At 24.9% G+C, this 27,583-nt stretch overlaps 1 protein-coding gene across 1 annotated transcript in view; it reads left to right on the top strand.

Annotated features, from left to right (window-relative positions):
- Positions 1–379: 379 nt before the first annotated feature.
- LOC122511423 (phosphoinositide 3-kinase adapter protein 1) overlaps positions 380–27,583 on the top strand; it is a 53,521-nt gene continuing 26,317 nt past the window's right edge. The window contains exons 1-3 of the mRNA XM_043626632.1: positions 380–797; positions 7,849–7,890; positions 11,858–12,715. Coding sequence (XP_043482567.1) covers positions 7,881–7,890; positions 11,858–12,715 — 868 coding nt within the window. The 5' untranslated portion in view covers positions 380–797; positions 7,849–7,880. The remainder of the gene's footprint in view (positions 798–7,848; positions 7,891–11,857; positions 12,716–27,583) is intronic.

Raw genomic sequence — 27,583 nt, 5'->3', positions numbered from 1 at the left:
AGAAAAAAAAAGAAACCCAACAAATATGGAACAAAGGACATTACCTTGACAATGTTTCGCTAGTCATTGTCGTCTTTTTGGTGTCATTATCGTTTAGCCATTTTCGCGCCACGCAGTGACGTTTCGCTTTCGTCTCGAGTGCAGTCTGAGCACATGGACAATTTCTTTTCTTTTTCTTTAAAAGCCAGATGCGTGGGTGGGTCGTCGCATCGTCGTTATGGAAGTTGAAGACGAACGACGAATCTTCTCTCTTGGCTTTCGTTTGTATAGTATATATATACACATGCAGTAGAAGAAAAGAAGACCAGAGAAAACGTGCTGCGATCACATGCCGGTATAGAAGCAATATGCTATATAGCAGTCTCTCACTTCCAACTCACAGTTTTGCTTTTGCTCTGCCCCCTTCGCTTATATACATGTTGTATATATCTTCGTTTTCGTTTCGTAAACTCAGCTCTACTCTATACTCTATAGTTTGCTCTCTATACTAAAAGCTGTCAGTGTGTCTTGTGCAGTGTTCTACTGTGCTGCCCTGTTAATCTTCTTCTTCTTCTCTTCTTCACAATAATATTCTCTGCGTGGTAAATCCAGTATCACCACATTTTTTTTTTCCTAAATGCCCTACGTTTTCATTTTTAAAAAAATAACAAACCAGTTTTCTCTTAAATGCAATTTTGTTTCTTATTTTGCAACAAAAAAATCTCTTCATTTCTTTGCGGATAAAATGGAAAAAATTTCACATCAAAAGTGCAATGACAATATAAAGGATAATTATTAATTTTCATATACTCTATACGGTAAGTCTTTAAAAAACAGTTATAAGTTTACTCAAAAAAAAAAAAACACTGGTTAATTTTCAATCAAAACGTTAGAATCTAGAATTGTAGCAAACTATAATAATTTTATACTTCTCTCATTTAAAATTGTTACAAAAGTGCTTCAAAGATATATGTTTTGTTATTGAAGAAATAATAATGTCAAATTTAGATTCTGCCGGGAGGTTTAAATGCATATAATTTCAATTTCAAGCTTTTATTTTATCATCAAATCATACCAAACTTAAATTCATTGTCAACTATTTATTTTTCATATTCTCAAGAGCATTTTTGTAATTTTTTAAGTGAATTCTAATTTCTACATAAAATTTTGAAAAATTACAAAAATGCTTTTGATAATATGAATAACAAACAATTGCGACAATGCACTAAAGTTTGGGATATTTTGATTCAAGTTAGTTAGCAATTATGTATGAATGTTAAATATTTAAAAGTCTCAGGGCCTTGTTTAAAAAAATAGTAAATTTAAAATCATTCATGTTTTTTTAAATTATGCTTCGATCCGTTATTGGATCTTCATTAGTAATTTATTTTCTGAAACTATTATAAAGAAAAAAACAAAGTCTCAAACTGTTTACATGCTATAAACTAATGATTTATTAGGATAACTAATTATTAGGATGTCATACAACCTAATAATAAACTGATTAAAAAGAATAGTTTATTTTTAAACTTAAAATTAGATTAAGTTAACTTCAAGACTTAGAATTATACTGTCAAGGCTGAAATTCAGTCAAAAATGTTTCTAATGTAATCGGTTATAGTCAAGGGCTCGCAATAAGATTTATTTTTATTTTATAAGAAAAAATTGGTAATAATAATAATAAAAATAATAAAAATAATAATAATAATAATAATAATAATAATAAAGGAACGCCTGGTGGTGCATAAGAAGTTATTCTGAACAAGTTGCCACGTTATTTTTAAAAGTACAAGCACGCACAATGCACGCATGTCAAATATTTTCTTTCTGATTTATTAACTATTATTAATATGCAAAAATCGTTATTTTTAATGTCAATAATTAATGTGACGCACTACGAAGAAAGGTACCCAAGAAGTATAAATTTTTTAGGTTATGTTTCTGATTGTTTATAATATTCGATAATAATAATATTTCTAGTTTAGATGTAAGTTTTATTACATTTAAAAGAAATTTTAATTTTACTTTAAAACAAAAATTACATCTAAACTAAAATGTCTAAATCCAAACAACTGAAACATTAAAAAAAAAAAAAATCTATTTTGCGATTTTGTAAAATGAAAAATAATTTTTATTGGATATATTTTAGATGTAATAACAAACAATAACAAACATAACCTATCAGCTTTTGTATTCTTTCTTCGTTAGTGCTTTATACAAATTCTTTGTCAATTATTGTGATTTAATAAATAAAATAATTTTTGGTGTCAAATTTTATTTAAATTTATTAGCGTCAAAATTTTTAAATTATAATTACAAGATCCGCTTAAGGTTCTATTTTTATTTATATTATAGTTTTCAAATATCGGACAAAATTTAACTTTAATTTTGATTTTGTTGAAGTTATAGCGTCGATGCGCTCAGCGTTGAAAACTATTATTTGGGGTTTTTAGAGATGAAAATGTCACTAATTTCATTTTTTTTGATTCAATTTAGAAATTAAAACACCGTCATGGCAGTTTTTTAACCTAAGGCCTTTGAAACAATACTGTTTAATTTTTTTTCGATTACGTGAAAAAAAAAATTGTTTTTGATGATCAGCGTCGACGCTAATTTCAGGGATCTAAATATTACGTCAATACTGCATGGTAATAATGACAATATAATTATTTTAATATAATTATAATATAATTATTTTAATATAATTATAATATAATTATTTTAATATAATTATAATATAATTATTTTAATATCATTATTATTATAATTATAATATTATAATATAATATTACAATATAATATTACAATATTGCGAGGCAATGTTGCAAATAGCGCGAAATTGTCTGGATTTTGGTGAGGGAAAATTTACAATTTTTGCGTTGTGGAATTCTTGAAATATTTTTAGGTGGAATTTCGAAGAACCTATAGGAGTAGTATTCCATTAAGAATTAGGTAGGTTGCTCACCCGGTATATTAATAGATCCCGAAAACTGTCAGTCGAAGTCGAACCAAAAGCGTGTGGATGCTTTCAAAGATCGGCTTTGGCTTTTAATCTCGTCAGTTGTTTTTCAACACAAAAAAAGCATTTTTTTTTCACTTTCTTTTTAACAAATTTAGATCTGAAAACAGTTTCATTTGTCAACTCCCTGTGGCGCTATAATCGTTTTTCTATTTACATAATCAACACATATCAACCATAAAGCCCAATATAATACTGCAATGTTGTCTTAAAGTAAGAAATTTTCCACTGCTTCAAAATGGGTCGTGTTTAAATAATGTTAAATTTCATTATAATAAAAAATAAAAAATAAAAAAAAAATGAATTAATAATTAAATATTAACTTAATTAATTATTCATTATTAACTTTATTAATTACTAATTATTAACTTAATTAATTGAACCCCTTGATGCAAGAACCAGACGCAGCCCATTTAATTTCAATAAGCTATGTCTGGTTCTTGCATCAAGGGGTTCAATTATTAATAATAATGTATTAACTTAAATGGTAATTAATTGTTAACTAACACCTTAACTAATAAAAAATTATTAATATTGTTTATTTATTATAATTAAAGTTAATAATTATTTTATTAATTGTTTAACTATTGTTTTGAATATCTACGTTTGTATTCTTGTTGTTTTGTTATACAGACAAGAAAAAAATTCTCATGGACTAGGAATCGAACCCTAATATGTTTGTTAGAAATCCTATCTTTAAGCATCGCGACCAACAAAGACTGGATAAAAATTTTCACAAAAATAACTTATTTATCAGTAAAATAATTGGAACTTGAAACAATTTTTTTTTATTATCAAATGGCAATTTACGTTCAAACTTTTTTTTAATTTTCTATTTTAAAAACCAAAAAAAAAGTCTAAAGGGTGATTTTACATTTTTTGTTGTTTTACTATAAATATACGATGCAAAAAATTGTCAGTGCATTTTTTAACTTACAATTTTTAATTATTATATTTATATATTATAAATATATTATATTATTATTATTATTATTAATATATTATTATAAATATATTATAAATATATTATTTATATTATATATTATATTATTATTTTTTTAAAAATAATGTGTACAATGTTGAATGTCGTTATAAATGACGTAATTAAGAAGAATTATTATTCAAAAATCTGTGAGTAATGTGAGATATGTGCGGGTATTACACAATGGGAGAACAATGAACGATAAAAACGTTAAATAATAATGTAGGCTGATCGTGTAGACATTATTGTAAGTAGCTGTATACATATAATATCATCAGATAGGTATTTAAATTACAGTTATGCAGATCGGTAAATGACTGAAGCTCTACGTTTTGGCACTCGAGCAAATTAAAAAAAAAAAATTACCGAAAGCTTGGGGCAATTTTGCTACAATATTGCAGTAGGTTGGTGCCAATTTCACAACAATATTGTCGTATTATATTTCATGGCAAACTTGCTGAAAGCTTTGCCGGCAATATTGCGACATGCTTGCTGATTGAATCGAAAAAATTAAGATTTTAAAATTAACAAAAAAATTAATAGTAATAAGTGCAATATACAATTATTATTAAAAGAATATAAAGTGTATATGCAAAATCACAAGTGATATCTTGTAGGCGTAAATGCATAGGATATAATTGCGTTTATAAGGGCACGCGCCAATGCACCGGAAGTATGCAACTTGCGCGCACTTTATTTGCAGGTGCTTCTTAAGAAAACCCCTTTCCATTGCCATTTTATTATATCTAGCCAGCAAAGTTATTTTCATTTTTTATTTATTTTTTATTAAATAATTCAATTCTTCTCTGAAATTCAATTATTTTCAAAAATTTTCCTCAATTCAATGATTTTTAATATCTACTATTTTCATAAAATTTTCCAAAAGAATTCAATTATTTAAAAAAAAAAAAAATGTTAATAAAATTCTACACAAACTTTTAATTATTTTCAAAAAATAATAAAAATTCCACAGGAATTTCATTATTTACAAATTTTTTTTCTATAAATTTCTTCGCAATCATTCAATTATTTTCATAAATAATAAAATTTTTACAGGGATTCAATTATTTTTGTAAATAATAAAATTCTTTTTAGGAATTTAATTATTTTAATAAATAATTAAACTCATTGCAGAATTTCAATTATTTTTAATACAATTTTAATCAAATTATCCTCGAAAGAATTCAATTATTTAAAAATTTGTTGATAAAATTATTTATGAGATTTGGATTTTAAGAAACATTCAATTATTTAATAAATTATTTTTTTGTATTACAAATTATTGCAGAAATTTTATTATGTTCAAGAATAATAAAATTCTTCTTAGGGATTCAATTATTTTCACAAATAATAAAACTTTTTGCAGAGTTGCAATTATTTTTAATACAATTTTAAACAAATTTCTTGAAAAATAAAATTATTTTTTAAAATTTTGTTAAAATTCGTCGAGAGAATTCAGTTATTTAAAAATTTATTTGATAAAATTTTTTTCGAGCATTCAATTTTAAGAAACATTCAATTAATAAATTATTTATTTTTATATTAAAATAATTGAATTCTAGTAGAATTTTCTAATAAAATCTGATTTAAAAATGAATTTTTAGTTAAAATTTTACATAATAATTGAATATTAAGAGCATTTTAGAATAAAATTTTTAAATTAATTGCTTTTAGAAGAGGTTTAATTTTAAAAATAATTAATTATTAAAAATAATGGATTTATAGAAGAGTTTTAGTTAAAAAGCACTAAAAAAAATTAAATTTTGAAGAAGTCACAAATAAATTTACGAAAATCAATTACTTTCAAAGGTATAATAAAATTCTTATCTCAAAATTCAAAAAAATAAAAATGTTCAAAATTTACAAAAAAAAAGACAAAATCCCAATTATTATCTTTATAAATAAAAAAATTCTTCTTCAAAATTCAATTATTTTCAAAAATTTTAATAAAATTCTTGTCAAAATTTCAATTTTTTTTCAAAAAAATTTCCTCATTTCAATGATTTTCAATATCTACTATTTTAATAAAATTACCCAAAAGAATTCAATTATTTAAAAATAATTTTAATAAAACTGTACCCAAACATTAAATTATTTTCATAAATAATAAAAATTTCACAGGAATTCAAATATTTACAAATTTTCTGTAAATTTCTTTGCAATATAATTCAATTTTTTTTTTAGAAATTAATAAAACTCATCGCAGAATTTTAATTATTTTTAATACAATTTTAATCGAATTCCTCGAAGAAAAGTGTAATTATTCTTAAAAATTTATGAAAAGAATTCAATTGTTTCAAAATTTGTTGATAAAATTCTTTATGAGAAATTAATTTTAAGAAACATTCAATTATTTAATAAATTATTTATATTTGTATTCAAATAATATAATTGAATTCTCGTAAAATTTTCTAATAAAAATGGATTTAAAAATGGATTTCAATTAAAATTTTAGATAATAATTGAATTTTAAAAGCATTAGAGTGTAAATTTTTAGAAATAATTGAATTTTCAAAAGGTTTCTTATTGAAATCTTTGAAAATTTGAATTTTTCATATTTTTAAACTAACAATTCTGTGGAATTAATTTTTTTTTTCGAGAAACTTTTTAATTGCGGATTTTTTTTTAAATTATTTAAAGTTTTTATTTTCTAATATATATGTAATTGAGGAATTTCCGAATAATTGAAATTTTGTAAAATTGAATTGTAAATAAATGAATTTGAAAATTCTTAAAAAACTTTTTTAAAAATTACAAAAAATAATGGATTTATAGAAGATGTTTAGTTAAAAACACGATAAAAAAAATTCAATTTTGTAAAAGTTACAAATTATTGCAAACATTCAATTATTTTCAAATTATTATTTTTCGCAAAAATTAAATATTGTTCAAAAGTAATAAAATTCTTCTTAAGAATTCAATTATTTTCACAAATAATAAAACTCATTATTTCAATTATTTTTAATACAATTTTAATCGAATTTCTCGAAAAATGTAATTATTCTTCATAATTTTATTAAAATTCGTTGATAAAATTCAATTATTTGAAAATTTGGTAGTAAAATTCTTTATGAGATTTGCAGTTTAAGAAACATTGAATCATTCAATAATTTATTTATTTTTGTATTTAAATTATTGAATTCTAGTAGAATTTTCTAATAAAAATTGATTTACATTTCATAAAAATTAATTTCAGTTAAAATTTTAGATAATAATTGAATATTAAAAGCAATATAGCGTGAATTGTTAAAAATAATTGAATTTTGAAATTTCATTTTTTGAAAACGTTTAATTGAATTTTATAAATATTATTTTAAGTTTTTATTTTCGAATATTTATTTAATTGAAGAATTTACGAATAATTGAAATTTCGTAAAATTGAATATTGTTTAACAGTCACATGCTGTTAAAAAAACAAGTTTAAAAAAGCGACAGAGATAGCATTTTTTTTCTTTGTGTAAAGAAAGAAAATGTATTTTAGACAAATTGATAATTAGCTAATTATATAATTGAAGATAAATGAAAAAGAATAAATTAACCAGTAAGATGGCAATCTTGGAAGTAAATCTGTATAATAGAATGTGCATCTCTGATTGCACGCTGCAAATCGTGAATGGACCGACCATGTCCCTTGCTTCCACCGATCTATAAATATAATCTTGACGACTATTTCCAGAGATGAATGAAACTTAAACTCGAATCACATTCACATACAGTGAGAGAGAGAGAAAGGAAACTGAAGTGTAATAAAATTATTTCGATACGATGCAAGTGTGCATATTAATCGTTTCTCAAAAACGATTAAATAGAGAAAGCAAACTATTATTAAATTAAAAAATAGGTTTACTAAAAAGAATTTTTGTTTCAGATTGCAACTAATACTTGACGAAAAAAATCGTCATGGCTGTTGGTAAGTACTTTATTCTTAAGTCGTTGTTGTATGTACAAGTATCCTTCTAGTGATGAAGAAATAATAAAAATATTCAAACCACGTACTTTTACGTATATAATCACGTGGTTTGATTAAATTCTATCCACTCGCATGCTTTTTATAACGTAAATATAGTATTTTTCTTAAAAGAAAAAACTTTTATTCTTCAATCAAATTTTTTTTGCTATTATATTGAAATTATAATCCAGAAAGAATTACAAATTTTTTTTTTATTATGACAATATACCTTTATTGATAAATGTAATTCTTTTTGAAGAAAGATTCTCAATTTTCATGTAAGACGATTCTTCTGATCGCTAACATAAGGGTCGTGAGAATTGATTTTTTTATATTCTCACCCATATCGACTTTCAATTTCTCCTGAATCGGTATAATCTTTCATCTCTACTGAGAGCAAAAAAAGGTTTTTTTTTCACGAGTAGCAAACAGGTGTTTATTCTCCATGTACTTGACGATTTTTATTTTTTAAAAGATTTTGGAACATATTTTAAAATTTAATAATTCACCTGCTGTTTAAATGTTTTATTTCTTCTTCTTTTTTTCTTTTTATAACGTTGGTAACGTACATTCTCACAAAATTTTCTTTTCTTCATCTTCTTTACTACAGTTAAGCGCATGTTACTACTGCGCATGTTCTGAATTTTAGGAGTGGGGGGTCATCCCCACTTATTGCTTTAATGCGCAGTGTTCTTGCGCGCGCGCTGAAGGCGAAAAGTGAATGCTACTTTAGAGATTTTTTTTATGAAACTAATGGAGATAAAACTTTTTTTGCTTTTATTTGTGTCTAGTACAACCCTTCTTCTTCTCAGACTTTGCACTCGATAATTAATTTTCAAAAAGTAGCAAAAAGTAGCTATCGAAAAATTAAACTTGACGACAAAAAAAAAAAACTCGTTTGGAAATTTTATGAAAATAGTAGATATTAAAAATTGATTTAATTTAATTTAAAATTTAAATATTGAATTTCGAAAAGATTTTAAAAATAATTAAATTTTACAAAGAAATTTATTAATATTTTTGACAATAATTAAATGACTGTGTGGTATGTTATTACAGTTTTTTAAAAATTATTGAGTTTCTAAAAAGCATTTTATTATTTACAAATAATTAAATTCTTGCGAACAATTTTATTAGAATTTTTTAAAATAATTGAATTTCCAAGAAGAAATTTATTGCTGTTAAAAATAATTGAATTCTTGTGATGAATATTGTTATTTATAAAAATAGTTGAATTTTGCAAAGAATTTTCTCGAAATGATTGAAAATAATTGAATTTTGCAAACCCTGAATTTCAGAGAAATTACAAATGATTGCAAAAATTCAATTATTTTCAAAAGTAATAAAATTCTTCGCAGAAATTCAATTATTTTCAAAAGTAATAAAATTCTTCGCAGAAATTCAATTATTTTCAAAAGTAATAAAATTCTTTGAAGAAATTCAATTATTTTCAAAAGTAATAAAATTATTCACATAAATTCAACTATTTTCAAAAGTAATAAATTCTTTAAAGAAATTCAATTATTTTCAAAAGTAATAAAATTCTTCGCAGAAATTCAATTATATTCAAAAATTCTTAAAAATTCTCGTCAAAATTTCAATTATCTTTAGAAATAATTATAATTCCTCTCCGAAATTCAATTATATTCAAAAATTTTCATAAAATTCTTGACAATATTTCAATTATTTTCAAAAATTTTCCTAAATTCAATGATTTTTAATATAAAATATTTTAATAAAATTTTCCAAAAGAATTCAATTATTTAAAGAAAATTTTAATAAAATTCTACGCTAGCCTTTAATTATTTTCATAAAATAATAAAAACTTGATAGGAATTCAATTATTTACAAATTTATTAAAAATTTCTTCGCAATCATTCAATTATTTTCATAAATAATAAAATTTTTACAGGGATTCAATTATTTTCCTAAATAATAAAACTCATTGCAGAATTTCAATTATTTTTAATACCTACAATTTTAATTGAATTCCTCGAAAAATGTATTTATACTCTTAAATATTTTTAATTGAATTCTAGTAGAAGTTTCTAATAAAAATTGAATTATAAATGGCGAGTACAGTTTCAATTTAAGATAATAATTAAATATTAAAATCATTAGAGCGTAAATTTTTAAAAATAATTGAATTTTGAAACGGTTTCAAATTAAAATTTTTGAAAATCTGAATTTTTCATCTTTTTAACTAACAATTCTGTGGAATTAATTTTTTTGAAAAAGTTTCATTGCTGATTTTTTTTTTTAAATTATTTGAAATTTTTATTTTCTAATATATATTTAATTGAGGAATTTGTGAATAATTGAAATTTTTTAAAATTGAATTGTAAAGAAATTAATTTGAAAATTCTCAAAGAATTTTTTCAAAAATTATTAAAAAAAAAATAATGCATCTATAGAAGAAAACTTTATTTGTGAAAATAATTGAATTTTTCGATTAATAAATTAAAAATAATATAGAAATTCTTGAAAAAGTTTTATTATTTATGAAAATAATTGAATTCTTGCTTAGAATTTTATCAAAAAAATTTTTTTGAAAAAATTGAATGTCCATGAAAAATATTATTAGTGAAAGTATTTGAATTATTGTCAAAAACTGTATAAAATTTTTTGTTAAATAATTGATTTTTTCTAAATTTTTTGGAAAATGCTATTTTAAATTAATTTGAATTTCTGTGGAAATTTTATTATTTATGAAAATAATTGAATTTTATAAAAAAATTTTTTTTAAATAATTGAATTCTTTTGCGAAATTTTATGAAAATACTAGATATTGAAAATAATTTAATTTCGATCATTTTTTTTTAAAAATAATTGAATCGTTTTAAAGAATTTGATTATAATTTTTGAGAATAGTTTTTTGATTTCTAGCATTAGCGAATCTAAAGTAGTGGAAATTCTCAAAAATAACAGAAATAGTAGGTTTTAGTGGCTGAAATCTAAAAAAAGTACCCAAATAGTAGCATAACGTAAAAAAAGTATAGTAAATAGTAGGTTTTAGTAGATGAGTGCGAAGCCTGTGACTTCTTCTTCAAGAAGAAGGTGAAGAAGAAGAAAAAATGTAGAAAGTAGATTACAAATAATCGAATGGAACAAACAAACAAAAATATGTTCATGGAATTCGTTTTAAAATTCAACATTGTTTTTAAATTCGCAACAACCTCTCTTGATATTCTTCAAACCGCGATTCCCTCGAATTCGTCGATTGAAACGTGGTGGTGCATTTCCGGCGGCGGTCTTCTCGGTCTCTCTTCTCAAGTCGGGGGGTGGAGGTGGTGGTGACGATGATGAAGAAGGAAAAGGGGGAACAATGCAACATCCGGTCCCTTCTCTCCCACCCTATTCTTTATTGGGTCGCGTGTGTTACGTTCCATAACGCCCTGTCGCATCTCGACTTTCAGCTCTTTCAGTCTTAAATGCGATCTCAGGTGCGGTTATCCTCGGTTATCGAGATTGAGTTCGCATCGCGTGATCTTATTTTACCAAAGATAAATTTTTGCGAATTAAAATTTATTCAAAATGCAAAAATTTCTCCTCCTAAATATGAGTCTTTTATAGTATTACAAATAATTTATAATTTTGTAGTAGCTTTCAATTTCGCAATTTTTAATTTCTCCAGAATATCTTTTTAATAGGATTAATTTGATTCTGTTTTTGAAACAGGCCTAAAAAATGATTCATCATGTTAATTAACAGTAGTTCTAATTAGACGTCTTCTCAATTATGATCTGATTCATCTAATTCAATAGCATTGATATTTTTAAATATCTTAGTAGTTATCTTAATAGCTTACGGTATTTGAAAATAATATTTCTAAATTATGAGGTACAAATTCTAATCTTGACCTGAATTTTAATTGATTTTGAAAAATCGAGTGACTAATGTGTTAACAGATTCTCCCGTATGTTTACAGACAATCCCTCGTACTTCTCGCTATCGAGCGGGGGTACAACAACTGATCCCAGCACTGCACCATCTTTTGTCAATTCTGGATTGACCTCAAGAGGTTTCAGCTCATTCTTCCGTAGGAAAAATTGCAAAATGGGATCAACATCATCGGCCAGTGTCACGTCAGCATCAACAACATCGACATTGATGCGTCACGACAGCAATAGAAGTAGTAATTCCGGTTTCTCAGTTCCGTCCACACCGACCGAGGAACGTGTTCCAATGTTGTCACGTCAAAACAATGGTAGTCATCAGCGATTGAATTTTAGAAATTTATTTCGTTCGGTGAGTGCAAATCATGCGGATCACGAGAGGACACAACAATTTTTAAAGGGTGATCCAAGACCATCGGATGTTGCACCACCATCGCCGTATCTACCTCACAGATCGCATTCTCATTCGGAGAATGATCGACGAAGACCCAGAAGACGTGTTTTAAAATCGGCTAGTGAACTATTGAGTAATGATATGGTGTATTGTGGTCTCTCAGGTGAAGACGTTGTCGATGGAAGGAATATCGATAACGAACAGGATAATTCTGGTGAAGTGTTTCTTGGTGTTGATGATGCGAGGTACTATAATTTATCGTCAACATTGCCGACTGGGGGACAAGCCGAGAGAAGGAGGCATTCTATAGGAACATTTTTAGCTAAGGAAAAAAGTGTACATAATAGTGGTGTGTGCTTTGGAAGAAGAAAAACACAAGAGTCGGAAATACTTATCGAACCAAGTGTAATGGCGCCACCAATTCCCACTAGTGAGGTGAAGAAACGACGAACCAATTCGAAAACAAAACGAAGAAGACAAAGGATCTCAGGAAAAGGTGAGTTTTCCATTTTATTTCAATCTTTCACGGGTTTAAAAGAAACCCGAGCCTTTTTTACAAGAGTACTTAATAGATATATGGTATGATCATAATAGATCATAAAATAGATACTTTAAGCTTTTCTAAATTAGTATAGGTTAAGCTATACATTTACCTAGGTTTTTAACAACAATTGACGCAAATTGGTAGTGAATCTAACAATGGATGAAACAAAAATAATTCAACTGAATCACATAAACTATTAGCTTCTCTACTTAGTCTAATTATTAATGATTGATTAACGTAATTGGCTCAAAAAACATTATATTGAATAGAGAGAAGTGACGCGATGATCTTCTTGGTACCAAAAAATTAATTTCGGACAAAAGAATAGAGCTGTTTAATATTTTGAACCAGAACAGCATATCAGCGTAGAAGAATCTGGATGTGATTCTGGGAATATTTAATCTTGATCTAAGGATTTTATACTTGTGCTCATGTAAATTATAAGGCAAATTGAGTTGTCTTGCAGCGAAACGCAAAAATCGATTTTGTATTCTTTCCAATCTGATTAAAAAATATGTGTAAAAAGGAAAAGGATTGATGTATATTCAATAATGCTTTTGACAAGTGAAAAATATAGTTTTGAGAGTTAGTTCATTTCGAAACATTGATGAATTTCTTAAAACAAAACCCAGGGATCTAAGTGCTCTACTAATAACATCAGTTATGTGACTATGAAATGTTATAGCATTGTCAACAGTTATTCCAAGGCCAACTACCTGGGTCACCCTATATATCCATCTCATCATTATTTATTTCATATCTATAAATAAGCGAAGGTTTTAATTTTTGAAAAAGAAATTACTGAACATTATATCAAGTGTCATATTATTATCTGAACACCATTGATTAACATTTTTCAAATCAATTTGCAGACTTTGCAAATCGATCTCATCTACTAAAATCTGCTATTTAATACTTTTTTTATGTTATGATACTATTTGGGTACTTTTATTTAGATTTTAGCCACTAAAAGCTACTATTTCTGTTTCTTTTTGAGAATTTAAACTACTTTAGATTCGCGAATCCTAGAAATCAAAAAACAATTCTCAAAAATTATAATCAAATAGAATTTTCAAAAAAATTTCGAAAAAATCAATTATTTAACAAAGTTTGCATACAATTTTTCACAATAATTCAATTACTTTCACTGATGACAACATTTTTCATGAAAATTTAATTTAAAAAAAAAATTTTTTAATAAAATTCTAACCAAGAATTTAATTATTTTCATAAATATATTAAAACTCATAGAAGAATTTCAATTTTTTAAAATGCTATTTTAAATTAATTAATCGAAAACTTCAATTATTTTCTAAAATAATGTTTTCCACGAGAATTGAATTATTTAAAATAAAAAATTTCATATTTATTATATTTCGAAAAAATTAAGTATTTAAAACAATGTTTATAAAATTATTATAAAGAATTCAATTATTTCGAAAAATAACAACATTTTTCATAGAAATTCAATTATTCTTAAACATTTTAATAAAATTTTTTGCAATAATTCAATTATTTTTATAATTAATAAAATTCTTCTCAGGAATTTAATTATTTTTGAAAATTTTAATAAAATTCTTATCAAATATTCAATTATTTTCATAAATAATAAAATTCATCACAGGATTTCAATTATTTTTAATACAATTTTACAGGAATTGATCAAAAAATTTAATTATTCTTAAAAAAATTTAATTTCAATTTCTCGAAAAAATCAATTATTTAAAAAAATGTTTTTTTTTTAAATTCTTTGAAAGAATTCAATTATTTACAAAAATATTAGAATTTTTCACAGAAATTCAATTATTTTCAAATATTTTAATAAAATTGTTCAAAAGAAATTAATTATTATAAATACAATTTTAATTACATTTTTTTGAAATAATTCAATTATTCTTTTAGATTTAATAAAATTCTTCCTGAAAATTTAATTATTTACATAAATAATTCTTCGAAAGAATTCAATTGTGTCGATAAATAACAAAATTATTCCTGATATTCAATTATATTATAAGGAGTTTAATAAAATTCTTTGCAAAATTCAATTATTTTCATAAATAATAAAATTTTCACAGGAATTCAATTAATTTAGAATAGCATATTCAAGAAAATCAATTATTTAACAAAATTTATATACAATTCTTCACAATACTTTAATTACTTTCACTAATAATAATATTTTTCATGGAAATTTTAATACTATTTTTAAATCAATTACAATCGAAAAATTCAATTATTTTTACAAATAAAGTTTTTCACAAGAATTCAATTATTTAAAATAATATTTTCGTAACATTAATTATATTTAAAAAAGAATTAATTATAAAATTCTTCTGAAGAATTTAATTATTTTCAAAAATAACAAAATTTTTCACATAAATTTAATTCTTTTCAAACATTTTAATAAAATTTTTCGCAATAATTCAATTATTTTCATAAATTATAAAATTTTTCTCAGGAATTAAATTTTTTTAAAACATTTTAATTCAATATTTCGCAATTATTCAATTATTTTTATAAATAATAAAATTCACCCCAGGAATTGTTAAACAACTGTGATTAAGAAATAGAAAATTTATTTATTTGGAAATTTTATTAAAGTAGTAGATATTGAAAATTATTGAAATTAGGACAAGAACTTTTTTGACATTTATGAAAATAATTGAATTTTGGAGAAGAATTTTGTTATTTATAAAGATAATTGGGATTTTTATGAGAATTTTTTTTTTAAATTTTGAACATAGTTGAATTTTATAAGAATTTTATTTTTTTTTAAATAGGTACTTGAATTTCTGAAATACTTTCAAAAATACATTTTATTTTGTATGTTTAGCGATTCTCTCTATAGTTATTTTCTTTTATTAAAAATTTTGCATTGGGGATTACAAAATTTTAAATAAATACAATTGAAGTTCGTTATTCCAAAGTGAAACTAAAATAAAATCTCATCTATATCCGAAAATCTGAGAAAATGATTCAGGACCCTCTCGAGCTGTATTTTATGGTGACTTTCATATAATAGGGGCCTATATAATAAAAACAGATTTCAGAATCGATCTCACCGGAGTAAAATAGAGCGTTTTTAATACCGGATCGTAAAAATTTTTAACAATCTAGCCCGGAACTTTTAAGATTTTATTCAGAGTTGGATAATAACCTATAACAATGAATAAAATCTTAAAATTTCTGGGTTTTCTAAAAGTTCTATTGAGGCTGAAGTCCGTTTTTTAAAGAAACGAAAAATCAAGAAAGAATTTTTTGTCAAGTTTAATTCATCTCTACTTTTCATTTTCGTAAAAATTTAAATTAAATTAAATTAAATTAAATTTTTTAATTTTTTAAATTTTAAAAATTAATTAATTAATTAATTAATTAATTAATTAATTAATTTTTAAATTTTTAAATTTTTTTTTTTTTTTTTTTTTTTTTATTAAATTTATTTTTTTATTTTTTTTTTTTAAATTTAAAGACTTTATATAGTTTATTACTTAAAAGTTATTTACTCAAAAAATAACATCAACAAAAAAGACAACACCAGTAATTTAAACCAATATTATAAAAATCAAAAGTGGATTAAAAGTAAAATTTATTTTTTTACCGATAATGGGCTTCGATTTTCAGACATGGTCCAACCTTAACTAAATTTTTTTTAAATGTTTATAAAAAGATGGTCCAACCCTGACTATCTTCTCCTGTCATTATATTGCTATTATCTTATTTTATATATATATTTTTAAGCTATTGTTTGTATAGAAATTTTTAAGTTCTTCTTTTCATAAAACTAGAGTTTTATTATTATAATTTTTGTTACAAATCGAAAATGAATTCTATGAAAATGTTCCTTGGAGGACTTCCTTTTTAAAAACGAAAAAATAGAAAAGAAATTTATTTCCAATTTTTATGTGTTTAACTTATTTCTTCACCTAACAGTGACTTACAAAGAATTTAAATTTGAAGCCGCAAAATTATGTTAATATCGTTTATTTTTTTTAGTAAATTTTTGATACTAGTTTTTTATTGTTCCCTATCTTGTAAAATTATTTGAAAACTAGGCTGACGCGTTTATTACTTTTCAAGTTGCGCTAAATAATGAACTTCCTGTCTTGCTCAACTGATTATGAAAATGAGACTATAGTTTAAAAATGACGTCTAGCGCATTCCATCTTTCTCAAAGTACTTGCAGATTAGATATTGACATTTATATATTGCCATTTTATCATTTAACATATTTAATTAAATTTTTTATATTTTTAAAAAATTTTCCCACTTTACACAGCATTGAAACTTGCAGCAAACTTAACAAAATTTTCTCAACAATTTCTCTATGAAATAAGGGGAAATATTCTCAGATATTGATGCAATTTTTGATGCTGTATGGCTGTAATCGATAATTTCTTAAATTTTTATTCAACTCTTAGCTATTTACTCAAGTATTGTTAATTTGTACATTTACGAAAATCGTCTATTATAATGGACCAATGATGCGGGTTTGTTCATTATATGTAAATTCTCAATCAACTTTGCGTGGGAACTGAAAATACAGAATATATAAGGATCATAGTTCGTTGAGCGCATTGTTTCCATGTGTCAGAATCAATTCACAAATATACGTGTAACAATAAAGTACATTGCTGTGTATGGGTTTGCAAGTTGTCCACTAATTGATCAATACTGGGTCAACCAGGAAAAAATATATATATACATATAAAAATAATTTTTCTATCATTTTTTTTTTGACAATAATTTTGAAATTATAATTATATATTAATTATCTATATTATTATATATAATTAGTCGGTGTTAATCAATAAATTAAAATCGAATCCATTAGTAATTAGGTAAAATAAAAACAGCAAGCAATTAATAAATAAAAATCGAATTATTATTAATTATTCATTACATTTAACTAAAAATATTTAATAACAAATTTAATATAGGTCGCAAAGATTGATTATACATTTTATGAATCGATATACCCGCATCAGTGGTTTATCAATTATGGTCTCGTTTTATGCCACTTGATTCAAAATCAATTTTGCAACAATGCAATTCTCATGAATGGTCAATTTTGTAATAATAATTGACATGAGGAATGATGAGAATATAGAAAAATTTCAATTTTACATTTTATTGTGAACGAATGAAAGGAATGTTAATATTTATTCCCTCTACAAATGTGGAGAGAAGTTTAATAAACCGTTTATAATTATTGAAAGAAAGTAAAATTAGGTTTTTTTACTAAACAGAAAATAAATTTAAAACTTAATAGAGAAATAAAAAGTAGATGAATAATTTATTTTAACCTTCCTTGTGAGAATTTTTCGAATTTACGAAAGGGAGTGAAAGAGACGTCATCTTGTTTTGAATTAATTGGTATTAAATATTATTCAACACTGAAATAGAATTTTTTTTATGATTCTTGATTATTTATTGTATTGGTGTGTTTATATTTATACATCTAGAATTTAAGATAGTAAATTTTCTTTTATGCTTGGGAAAAATAGAAATACTAGGAAGTTATTTCAGTTGGAAATTGGAATAGAATATTTGTGAAGATGTTTTTTTTTTGTTAGATTTGTATCCCTTTTGGAAGGTTTCTTTTAAAGATTGAAGAGGAGAATTTGTCTCTTTAAGCCGCAGAAGAGATCGTAGATTAGAGATGGAACGCTCGAAAGTCACTCCGGAAGTCGACTCTTAGTATTCGTTGTACGAAATCTCATTTTCCATCAAGCCAGCCCTCTTCTTGTTAGCCCTGCGTGTTAATAGAGTCAGGTCAATAAAATCTCACGTGCCTTTTACACACCAACATCTTATGTTATAGAGATGTTTATAAAATATGGTGTGAACTAACAGATACATCCATATCTCTTCTTTTTTACATCTGTATTTAAACAGAAGTTTCTGTATTTTCATCATTTAACATTCTGGTGATATTATATTACAATTTTGTTTCTTAAGGTGTTTGAGAATTACAAAAGTGTCAAAAGTTCATGGAAAATTAGCGATATTATAGAATATTTTATAATATTTCAAAACATATCCACAAGAACAAAATGAAAAATAGCATCGGACATGTTTCTAAACCAATATAAGATAAACGTTTTGCTATTTTTCTTGTATCAACTTCTCTAGATCTAGAAATAGTATTGATGTTTTACAATTTGAAAATCCGTTTAAAAAGTCGCCAATGACACATTGCATAAACTATTGTTAAGACGGTAACTTGTGACTAGGAATCTTCAAACGGTTAGGACACGATGGAGATCATGAATTGTGTCTTATGGATCATTAACATTTTAATCGGGATAAGCATACTTGGATCGTCTTCAAACATTAGTTACTATAACGGATTAATTAAGTATCTAAAGAAACAATCCAAACTGCATCAGGTATTCTTCATTCTTGACAGTGAATACAATAACACGGATCTTGAATTTAATTATATGGTAAAATCAGTCACAGAAGAGTTTCCATCATTGAGTATTGACTTCAATCATGTAAGAATTAATCTCAATGTGAATTATTTACAAACTCTGAAACAACCCGGTAGAACAACATTGTTCGTTTTGCAAAATATTGTAAATGGAACAAGTTTTCAACTAGTAGATGCTATATTTCGTATAAATCTGTTGACGCAAGTGACAAAACAACCAAAACTTTTGTTCTTGTTCCCTTACATTCTGAATGAAAAACGTCAAAAAACATTTTTAGATTCTTGCTGGAACAATAATTTTTTGGATGTGACAATTTTGGCACACGAACGTCAACGAAATGCGTTGCTTGAAAAACCCGAGAAAAAATTACCAGTGCTGATGCGAATGAATCCCTTCAAAAGGAAGTATTTTGCTCGTCCAGTGACGTCGAAAAGTCGATGGTTTCCGAATAAATTAATCAATTTACATGGACACCCTATGAAGATTCTGTATGCTGTCAGTAATAAAACTGAAAAACATTGGAAAGTAGGAGCAAGATTTGTTCAACTTTTGGCACAAACGATGAACTTTTCACCCCGCATTGTTGAAATTCTAAACCTAGAGGCAAATCGTTTTAGGAAAGTATTATAGAACAACAGAAGGCGGCAATGTGGTTAAATCTTTTTATTCTTTATAAGCCCATCAATAAAGATGTTATAAATACCCACTTTTTTAGACAAGAAAGTGTTCAAGCTGTAATTCCAAAGTCAACAAAGCATTTCAAAGTCCTAGTTGTTTCAGAACAATTTTTGTATATACTTCTGGGAACCATTCCTTCAATTTGCATACTTAGAATGGCAACTTACATGTTAAGATTTAAGCAAAATGTTTGGGAAACTTTGAACATCAGCCGAGTGTTTATGGGAACATCCGTAGTTCACGAACCAACAAATTTATTAGAAAGAATGGCCTTTGGCTCAATGGTAATTGGTTGCATAGCTTACACAGGCTACTTTTACTCCGCTGTTCTGGACCTTTCTCTAAAAACCGAATTGGAAATGTCAACTCTTGAAGAACTGTCTTCATCCTCTTTGATCCCAATGATACATCCGGTCTTGAAGAATTCAATGCTAAATAGTTTTTCACCTATCATCAGAAAAATGGCAGTGAAGGCAATTAATCCCCCCGGAGAAAAAACAGATCGTGACTGTATGGACTATTTGGTTCAATATCGAAACGTAACTTGCATGATTCGCAATGCTCAGAATGTGGTTAATGAATATTGTTCTTCGAATGGACAAATAAATCTGAAAGTTTTAACAGAACCAGTAGACTATGCAACAAGAAGATTTTTTCTAAAATATTATTCTCCGTATATTGATCGCTTTAATGAAATAATCCTCAAAGCCATGGATTTTGGACTGCTTTTAAAATATATGTCTTTGGACTTCCCGGTCTTCAGCAGCTGTGTTTCACCACTAGAAGCGGTTGAGAAAGAAAAAATTTTGCTAATATCGTTGTACGTTCTTTCTACTGGTTATTGTTTGGCAATAATTGTTTTTCTTCTTGAATTTGTCATAAATAAGTGGGGTAAAAAGTTTGCGCACCTCTACAGATGTTTCATCTACCGTCATTAAACATCATTTAGACAATAAGGAATCTTTTGGGGCTGGATTATCGCAACATTGCTTTCAAGCTTTAAATGACTCACCTTTAGTAAGCTTGCTGTGGCAATATTTCCTGGTAAGCATTATTATTTAAGCTTTATAAAATTTTCCTAAGAAATTAAAAAGTTTGTTTTGTGGAAAATTTTTTAGAATTTCCTTAAATAGGCAATTAAATTAAAAGAATTGAAAATTTTTTTTCATATTTAAAATAGTGGATCAAATATGGCGGACTCAGTTTTTTAATATTTTTTCAAAATATTAAAACTTTTCCTCATCACTGCCCTTCTTTATTGTATCTTAGACTTTCGTTCAAAATTTCAGCTCAATTTATGAAATATTTAAAGAGAAAAGTGGTCGAAAAAATTACCATTGAGAACCTAACAAAAAAGGGTGTCTTTCGTTCAATTAAAAAAAATACAAGCAATATTAGGTTTCAATTTCAAAGTTTCTTGAAATTTTTAAAAACTAATATCATTGTATTATTATATTGGAATTTTTAATGGTCAAAAGTAATTCTTAGATGGTTTTTGAAATGACTAGAAAAGGTAAAAAAGAGGTTGAGGGCTAAATGAAAATCAAACATTTGAAATGTTTGAATTTGAAGCCGAAATAAAATATATTTTTGCATTATTTTTTCGTATTCGCTTTAAAAAACAGTACTCTAATACATATAATACAGTTTGGCATAATTTTTTTCTCAAAAATTTTTTAAGTGAGTTTTATTTATTCATTTATTTTTTCATTTTCATGTAGTGTGTTGACAATTTTGGTTTCTATAGAAATTTAAAAATCAATAATTCAGTGATTGCGAGTATATTTATAAAATTGGATGAGTTTTATTTTTTTTTTTTCAATTTTCATGTAGTGTGTTGACAATTTTGGTTACTATAGAAATTTGAAAATCAATAGTTCAGTATTTGCGAGTATTTATAAAATTCAAGGCTTTCAACAATTTTCATTGTCACAAATCGATTTAGTAGTTTTTGCGAATTATGCTTATTAATTTGTTTCATTATACAGGGCTCGAACCAGTGAAAGTATTTTAAAATCAGGACTTTTACGGACTTCAAGCAAAGTTACGGACTGTTACGGGATTTACGGACCTAATTTGAGCCCTGATTATAAAACAGAAAAATGATTTTCTATTCTCAATATAAAGTTATATATTATCAATAAAATTATTTGATCTATAATTAAAAATGACTTTATTGTAAAACATTGCACATCATAATATTTACGAATCTTGAATATATTGCCACGGTATTTAGGTAATTAACACGTGCTGCTTGAGAAGGGTCATTCTAAATATTCCTTTCAGACAACATCTTTCGGAAATTCAAGAAGCGAAAGTGCACATAAGCACAGGAAATGCGTGACGGAAGTACGTGATAAAAATCACGATCTAGTCGTAAAATTTCCTATAAAAATTTTAACTAGTATGGGATTTTTTTCTCTTTCTAAAAAAGAATTATAATTTCAATCCACTCTCAAATTTTGAAGTCTTTGTGATTTACAATATGTAACTATTCTTTTAAATTCAATCTTCGATTTGAAATTCAGATTTTAATTTTTTTATTTAATGTGCGTACGGTCTCAAAGGCAATTTTCCCATTATTTGAATATATGTATTTGGTTTCAAAAAGAAGTTTTATTTTTGAAACTCTTATTAGTTTTAAATGTTTAAAAGGCTTATTTTAAAGAAAAGAAAAATACACTTCTTGGGGTATAAAAAATGTTTGAAAGAAAAAAGTTTCAAGTCAGATAAACTCAACTCCGGAAGTGATGCTGGGTTTATTGACGCTACATACAACATTGGTAGTATCGTTGAACCACCCTGAAGTTTTATTTCCCCTCTTTCTTTGCGAGACCAAAAAGGATAAATTGTTTGTGTAATACTTGTAAATCTGTATACATAGTTGTACAAGAAGAACGGACGAACGACACATCCGCTTTTTTTTTAAATAAAACCGAGAGCCATCTGGAAAAATTAGAGAAAAGAGTATAAAAATGAAAAAAAAACATTTTCCCAGATTCTTTCTTAGTGAAATAAAATCTAGACTTGAATAAGTAATTTATGAATTTAAAAATATATTTTTCTATCTCGCTTTCTAGAGAACAAGCAAACATTTAATTTTAGTAGGGGAGACTATAGGTGCGGTTTAACACGTTATGCAGTTGATAGGAATGAAGTACCTCTAAAGATTAATCTCTAAATTAATAAAAATAAAGATATAATAAAATTAATATTATTATTATTATTATTATTATTATTATTATTATTATTATTATTATTATTGTTATTATTATTTTTATTAACTAATTAATTATTATTTATATTATTATTATTATCATCAAATGTCCTACACAAAGAAAGCTTGCAAGCTTGCCACAATATTGGATTGTAAACTTGTCGAAAGCTTAAGTCATGCTTGAAGCATTGTAAAAATAAAATTTAAAAAAAGTTTAATTTTAAATCCTTTGAAATTTAAAAATTTACCTATAAAAAATAAGAATTGTTACTGTAACTAATCAAAAATTATTTTCAAGATTTCAAATTCAATTATTTTTTAGAAATTTTAACTAAAATTCTTCTCTAATTCAATTATTTTTACTGTATTTTTTGAGAAAGTTTTTTAAAATTTAATTATTTCAAAAAAAGTTCACTTAAAACTAAAATATTTCTAAATTCCACTTGTTTTCAAGAGAATTTCATGAAATTGTGAATAATTCGAAAATTTTTCAATTAAACATATATTTAAAAAAAATGGGAATAAAAATGTTTCAAAAAACATAACTTATTCAGGATTTTTAATAAAAATGTTTTAAAATTCATCTTTTCTATAATTTTATAGTTTCAAATTAAACTTTTAAGTTTAATTTGAAATATAAAAAAATATAAAAACAGTTACTTATAAATTATTGTAGAATAAAATAAAAATAAAATAAAATCGGTCAGAAAATATTTTAACTATTTTTCAATTTTTATTTTTCTTAAAACTTGGTAGATTTTGAAATCCATTTGTAATTCTGTAGAAAATATGTTTTGAAATACACAAAAAAATTACCAAATGAAAATATTGATTTTTACATACATATTTTAATGTATTTTTTTAACACAAAACTTTGTATTCAAACTTGTGTATTCTAACTAATTTCAGATCATAATTTTTATTTAAGAATATAAAAAAAGTTATGATGAAGTTATAATATGAAATTAGTTAGAAAAATAAACAAATCTATGTTCAAATTAAAAAATTGAATAATAATGGTATTTTTGGCATTTTCAGCATAAAAATAAATTTTTTTTTCAAATAAATGCTTCAAAAATTAAAAAAAAAAATCAATATTTTTGCATTTGATAATATTTTTTAAATACAAAACATACAACATTTTTAAGAAAAATAAAAATTGAAAAAGGGTCGAAATATTCTCTGAACTATTTTTTTTTATGACCACTGAATTCCTTACAAAAATTACAGTAAAAATAATATTATGGAATATTAAAAATTTTTTTTTTTGATGTAATTAAAATTTTTATATTATTTCTTGTAATTTTTGTAATTTCTGATAATTTTGAATCTGAAATAAGTTTAATTTTTACTTAGAAAATTTTTGAAAATAATTTAATTCTTCCAAGGAATTCAATTAAAATTTTATTGAAAATATTTAGATCCTTATAATTGAAATCTTTTTAGAAATGTTTATTAAAATTATTAAAATTAGATTCAAAATAATTGAATTCATTCGAAGAATTTTAGTATATGTATGAAAATAATTGAATTCTTGCAATTTTTTTCGACGAATGTAATTAAAATTGTATTTGAAAATAATTCAATCTCGTGCGAAGAAATTCATTAAAATTTATTGAAAATAACTTTTTTTTTTGATAAATTTTATTAAAGTTGTATTGAAAATAATATTGAATTGTTTTAAAGATTTGTATTAAGATAGATTTTTTAAAAATTTTGTATCTAAAAATATTATTCAATAATCGAATTTGATTTTTGAAAATAAAAAATGTTGTAATTTACATAATTATAATAAATCAAATAGCCAGTTTTCTTAGTTATTCATATATTATTTATAAAAATTAAAAGCGTAACTTTTATAAAATTCAATTACTTTTTTAATTTTTAAATAAAATTAATCGCAAAATTATTTAAAATTTGTAAAGTTTTATTATTGTTAGAAATAAAAAGAAATTAAAATAAAATTAAATATTTTCTTTGTTTTTAAGGGCTGTTGCGTTGGATAACAAAATTCAGAATTTTTTTAAAGAATATTTTAAAAATTGAATATTTTTTCAGTACTTTTGATAAAATTCGTTGACTTTTTCCTGAATTCTCCTATTTCCCTGACCATTGTCAACCCTGAATATGTATTTTAAATATTTTTTAGAAAATGAAACGTTTTTATAGAAGAACCTTCAATCTTTTTAATTCCGCAAAATGTAGCAAGCAAGGTATAATATTAATAAAAATGAATGTTAGAATAATCTTCAAATTAAAAAAAATTAAAAGTTAAAATTAAATTTTCCTTAATTTGAAAAATATTTTTGGAAAATTGCAGCAAGATTGATGCAGGCTAGCAACAACCTTGCAAGAAATTTGTAGCAATCATTCATGATAAGCTTGTAGAAACCTTGCATAGTAAGCTTACTACAATCTCGTGCTGCAAGCTTGGCATTATAGTAGCAAGCTTGTCGTAAGCTTGCGCCCATCTTACCACAAAATTTCAATCTTGCCGCAAGCTTGCTGCAAGAAAATTATTATTACTTTATACAAGAATTAAATTTCAAATTGTGTCCAATTTTTCGCATATTGAAAAATTAAGATACAAAACAGATGGTAACATATTGTCAAAAAATTTTTTATTTTTTATTAAAAATTGTTAATAAGTATATATCTATAATAACAATTAATTAATTAATTATATTAATGTTGGTAGCAAACGTGGTTGATATATATACACTTGTCAGTTTATTTCCTGGTGTTTGCCACTCACGAACAGTTGTTATAGAGTTCGTTGCTTCCGGTCCTGCGTATCGAGCAATCGAGTTCATGAATCTCAGAGTTTCCGGAGTCAATAGAGAGGGGGAGAGAGAGAAAAAAAGGAGTAATACTTTTATTCTATCTTTTGAAATCGCCGACAATCACTGTCTGTGTTTAAGATTAACTCATTAAAAACTTTATTACTACTTATGTTTACAATCTTCCATTCTATCATGTATATTTTATTATATTGTCTATATAATAATTCTACATAATGACTCCTTCATTTATATATCAACTTTATTATCTTCTGTATTGACAAAATTTATGTAATAGACATATATACATCGAAACCGGAAGTGATGTAAAAGAGAATTAATAAAATTGGCGAGAGAATAATTTGAAAATATTTATTATCAAAAATTAGATGTCTCAAATATATATACATATGAGAAATTCAATACGTGTCAAGTGTCTAACAAGCTTTGATTGCTCAATACGCAATTTCCGGGGAACATCATGTACTCAAGAAACGGAAGTTTAATTTTATTTTTTTTACCAATTAGACTATAAACTATTACCAAAAACCAATTTTAGAAAATTGGTCGCAATATTTACATTTTTTTTTCTAATGAAAATAATTAAAGAAGAAGGTTTAAAAAAATATTGACAATGTAGAATGCTAAATATTTTTAATTGAAAAAATATTGACTTTATAGATGAAAAGGAAAATAAATATAAAAATGGAAAGGACGCAAATTATTTTTTCCCTAAATATTCTGTTGATTCTATATAATAAATTCCATAGGGACACCCTCTCAAGATGAGGATAATGCAAAAATAGAAGGGAGGCAATAGAAGTCGACGCACCGGAGAAAATGCATATGAGAAAGGGGCAGGAATGGAGCAACTGAGAAAGATAAAAATAATAAGGAACGACTGTAAAAACAGAAATAGGAACTTGACTCGTACCTTTACCACTGCATTTTAAAACAAGTCAACTGTCCCTATTGGGAAAAAATTATTTTTTAAAAACCAAGAGCAAAATATAATTGGGAAAAAATTTTTGTGATAGGTACTTCTTCTTATGGTATTTTGGTCATTAAATTGTAGATTAATACTGACTTTTAAATAAAGAGATCTTTTGAGAATGGTTCATTTAGGTTCCTTTTAGGACTGCGGGGATTTATTTCAATAAATAAATGATACAATCTCATGTACTTCATGTATATGCTTTTGTGTAGTAACACGAAAGATTTAAAAATTTGCTTTTGACGTATAATTACAAAGTACTAAGTAGAAGAAAAATGACACAAAATTACACGTTGCATATGCGTACGTGGATACTATTTGTAACAAAAATAAAAAAATAAAATAAGGTTGACAACTGACAAAAAGTAGTTTAGTTCCCAACAAGTTGTCTTCGGATTTATAGTGAACTAACATCTCTCCTTTTTTACTTGTGTATTTAAACATTTATTTTCATCATTTAACGTTCTGTTGATATTATATTACAATTTTCTTTCTTAAGGTGTCTGAGAATTACTAAAGGGTCAAAAGTTCAGTTTTGGAAAATTAGGGATTATGGCTTATGGGTGTAACCTGTTAATGGTACATAATCGTCATAGAACCATTATGCACCAGTAACAGGTTACACCTATAAGCTGACATTTGCAAAGAAATTTTCCATAGATGTTATGCAAATTTTATATGTGTTTACTGGGATCTTGGGATTCAGTGTTAGATGAC

Source organism: Leptopilina heterotoma, unplaced genomic scaffold (assembly GCF_015476425.1).
Source record: "Leptopilina heterotoma isolate Lh14 unplaced genomic scaffold, ASM1547642v1 Lhet_82, whole genome shotgun sequence".
NCBI lineage: Eukaryota > Metazoa > Arthropoda > Insecta > Hymenoptera > Figitidae > Leptopilina > Leptopilina heterotoma.
The sequence above is the reverse complement of the archived record's forward strand: the minus strand, read 5'-3'. Positions and strand labels throughout refer to the sequence as shown.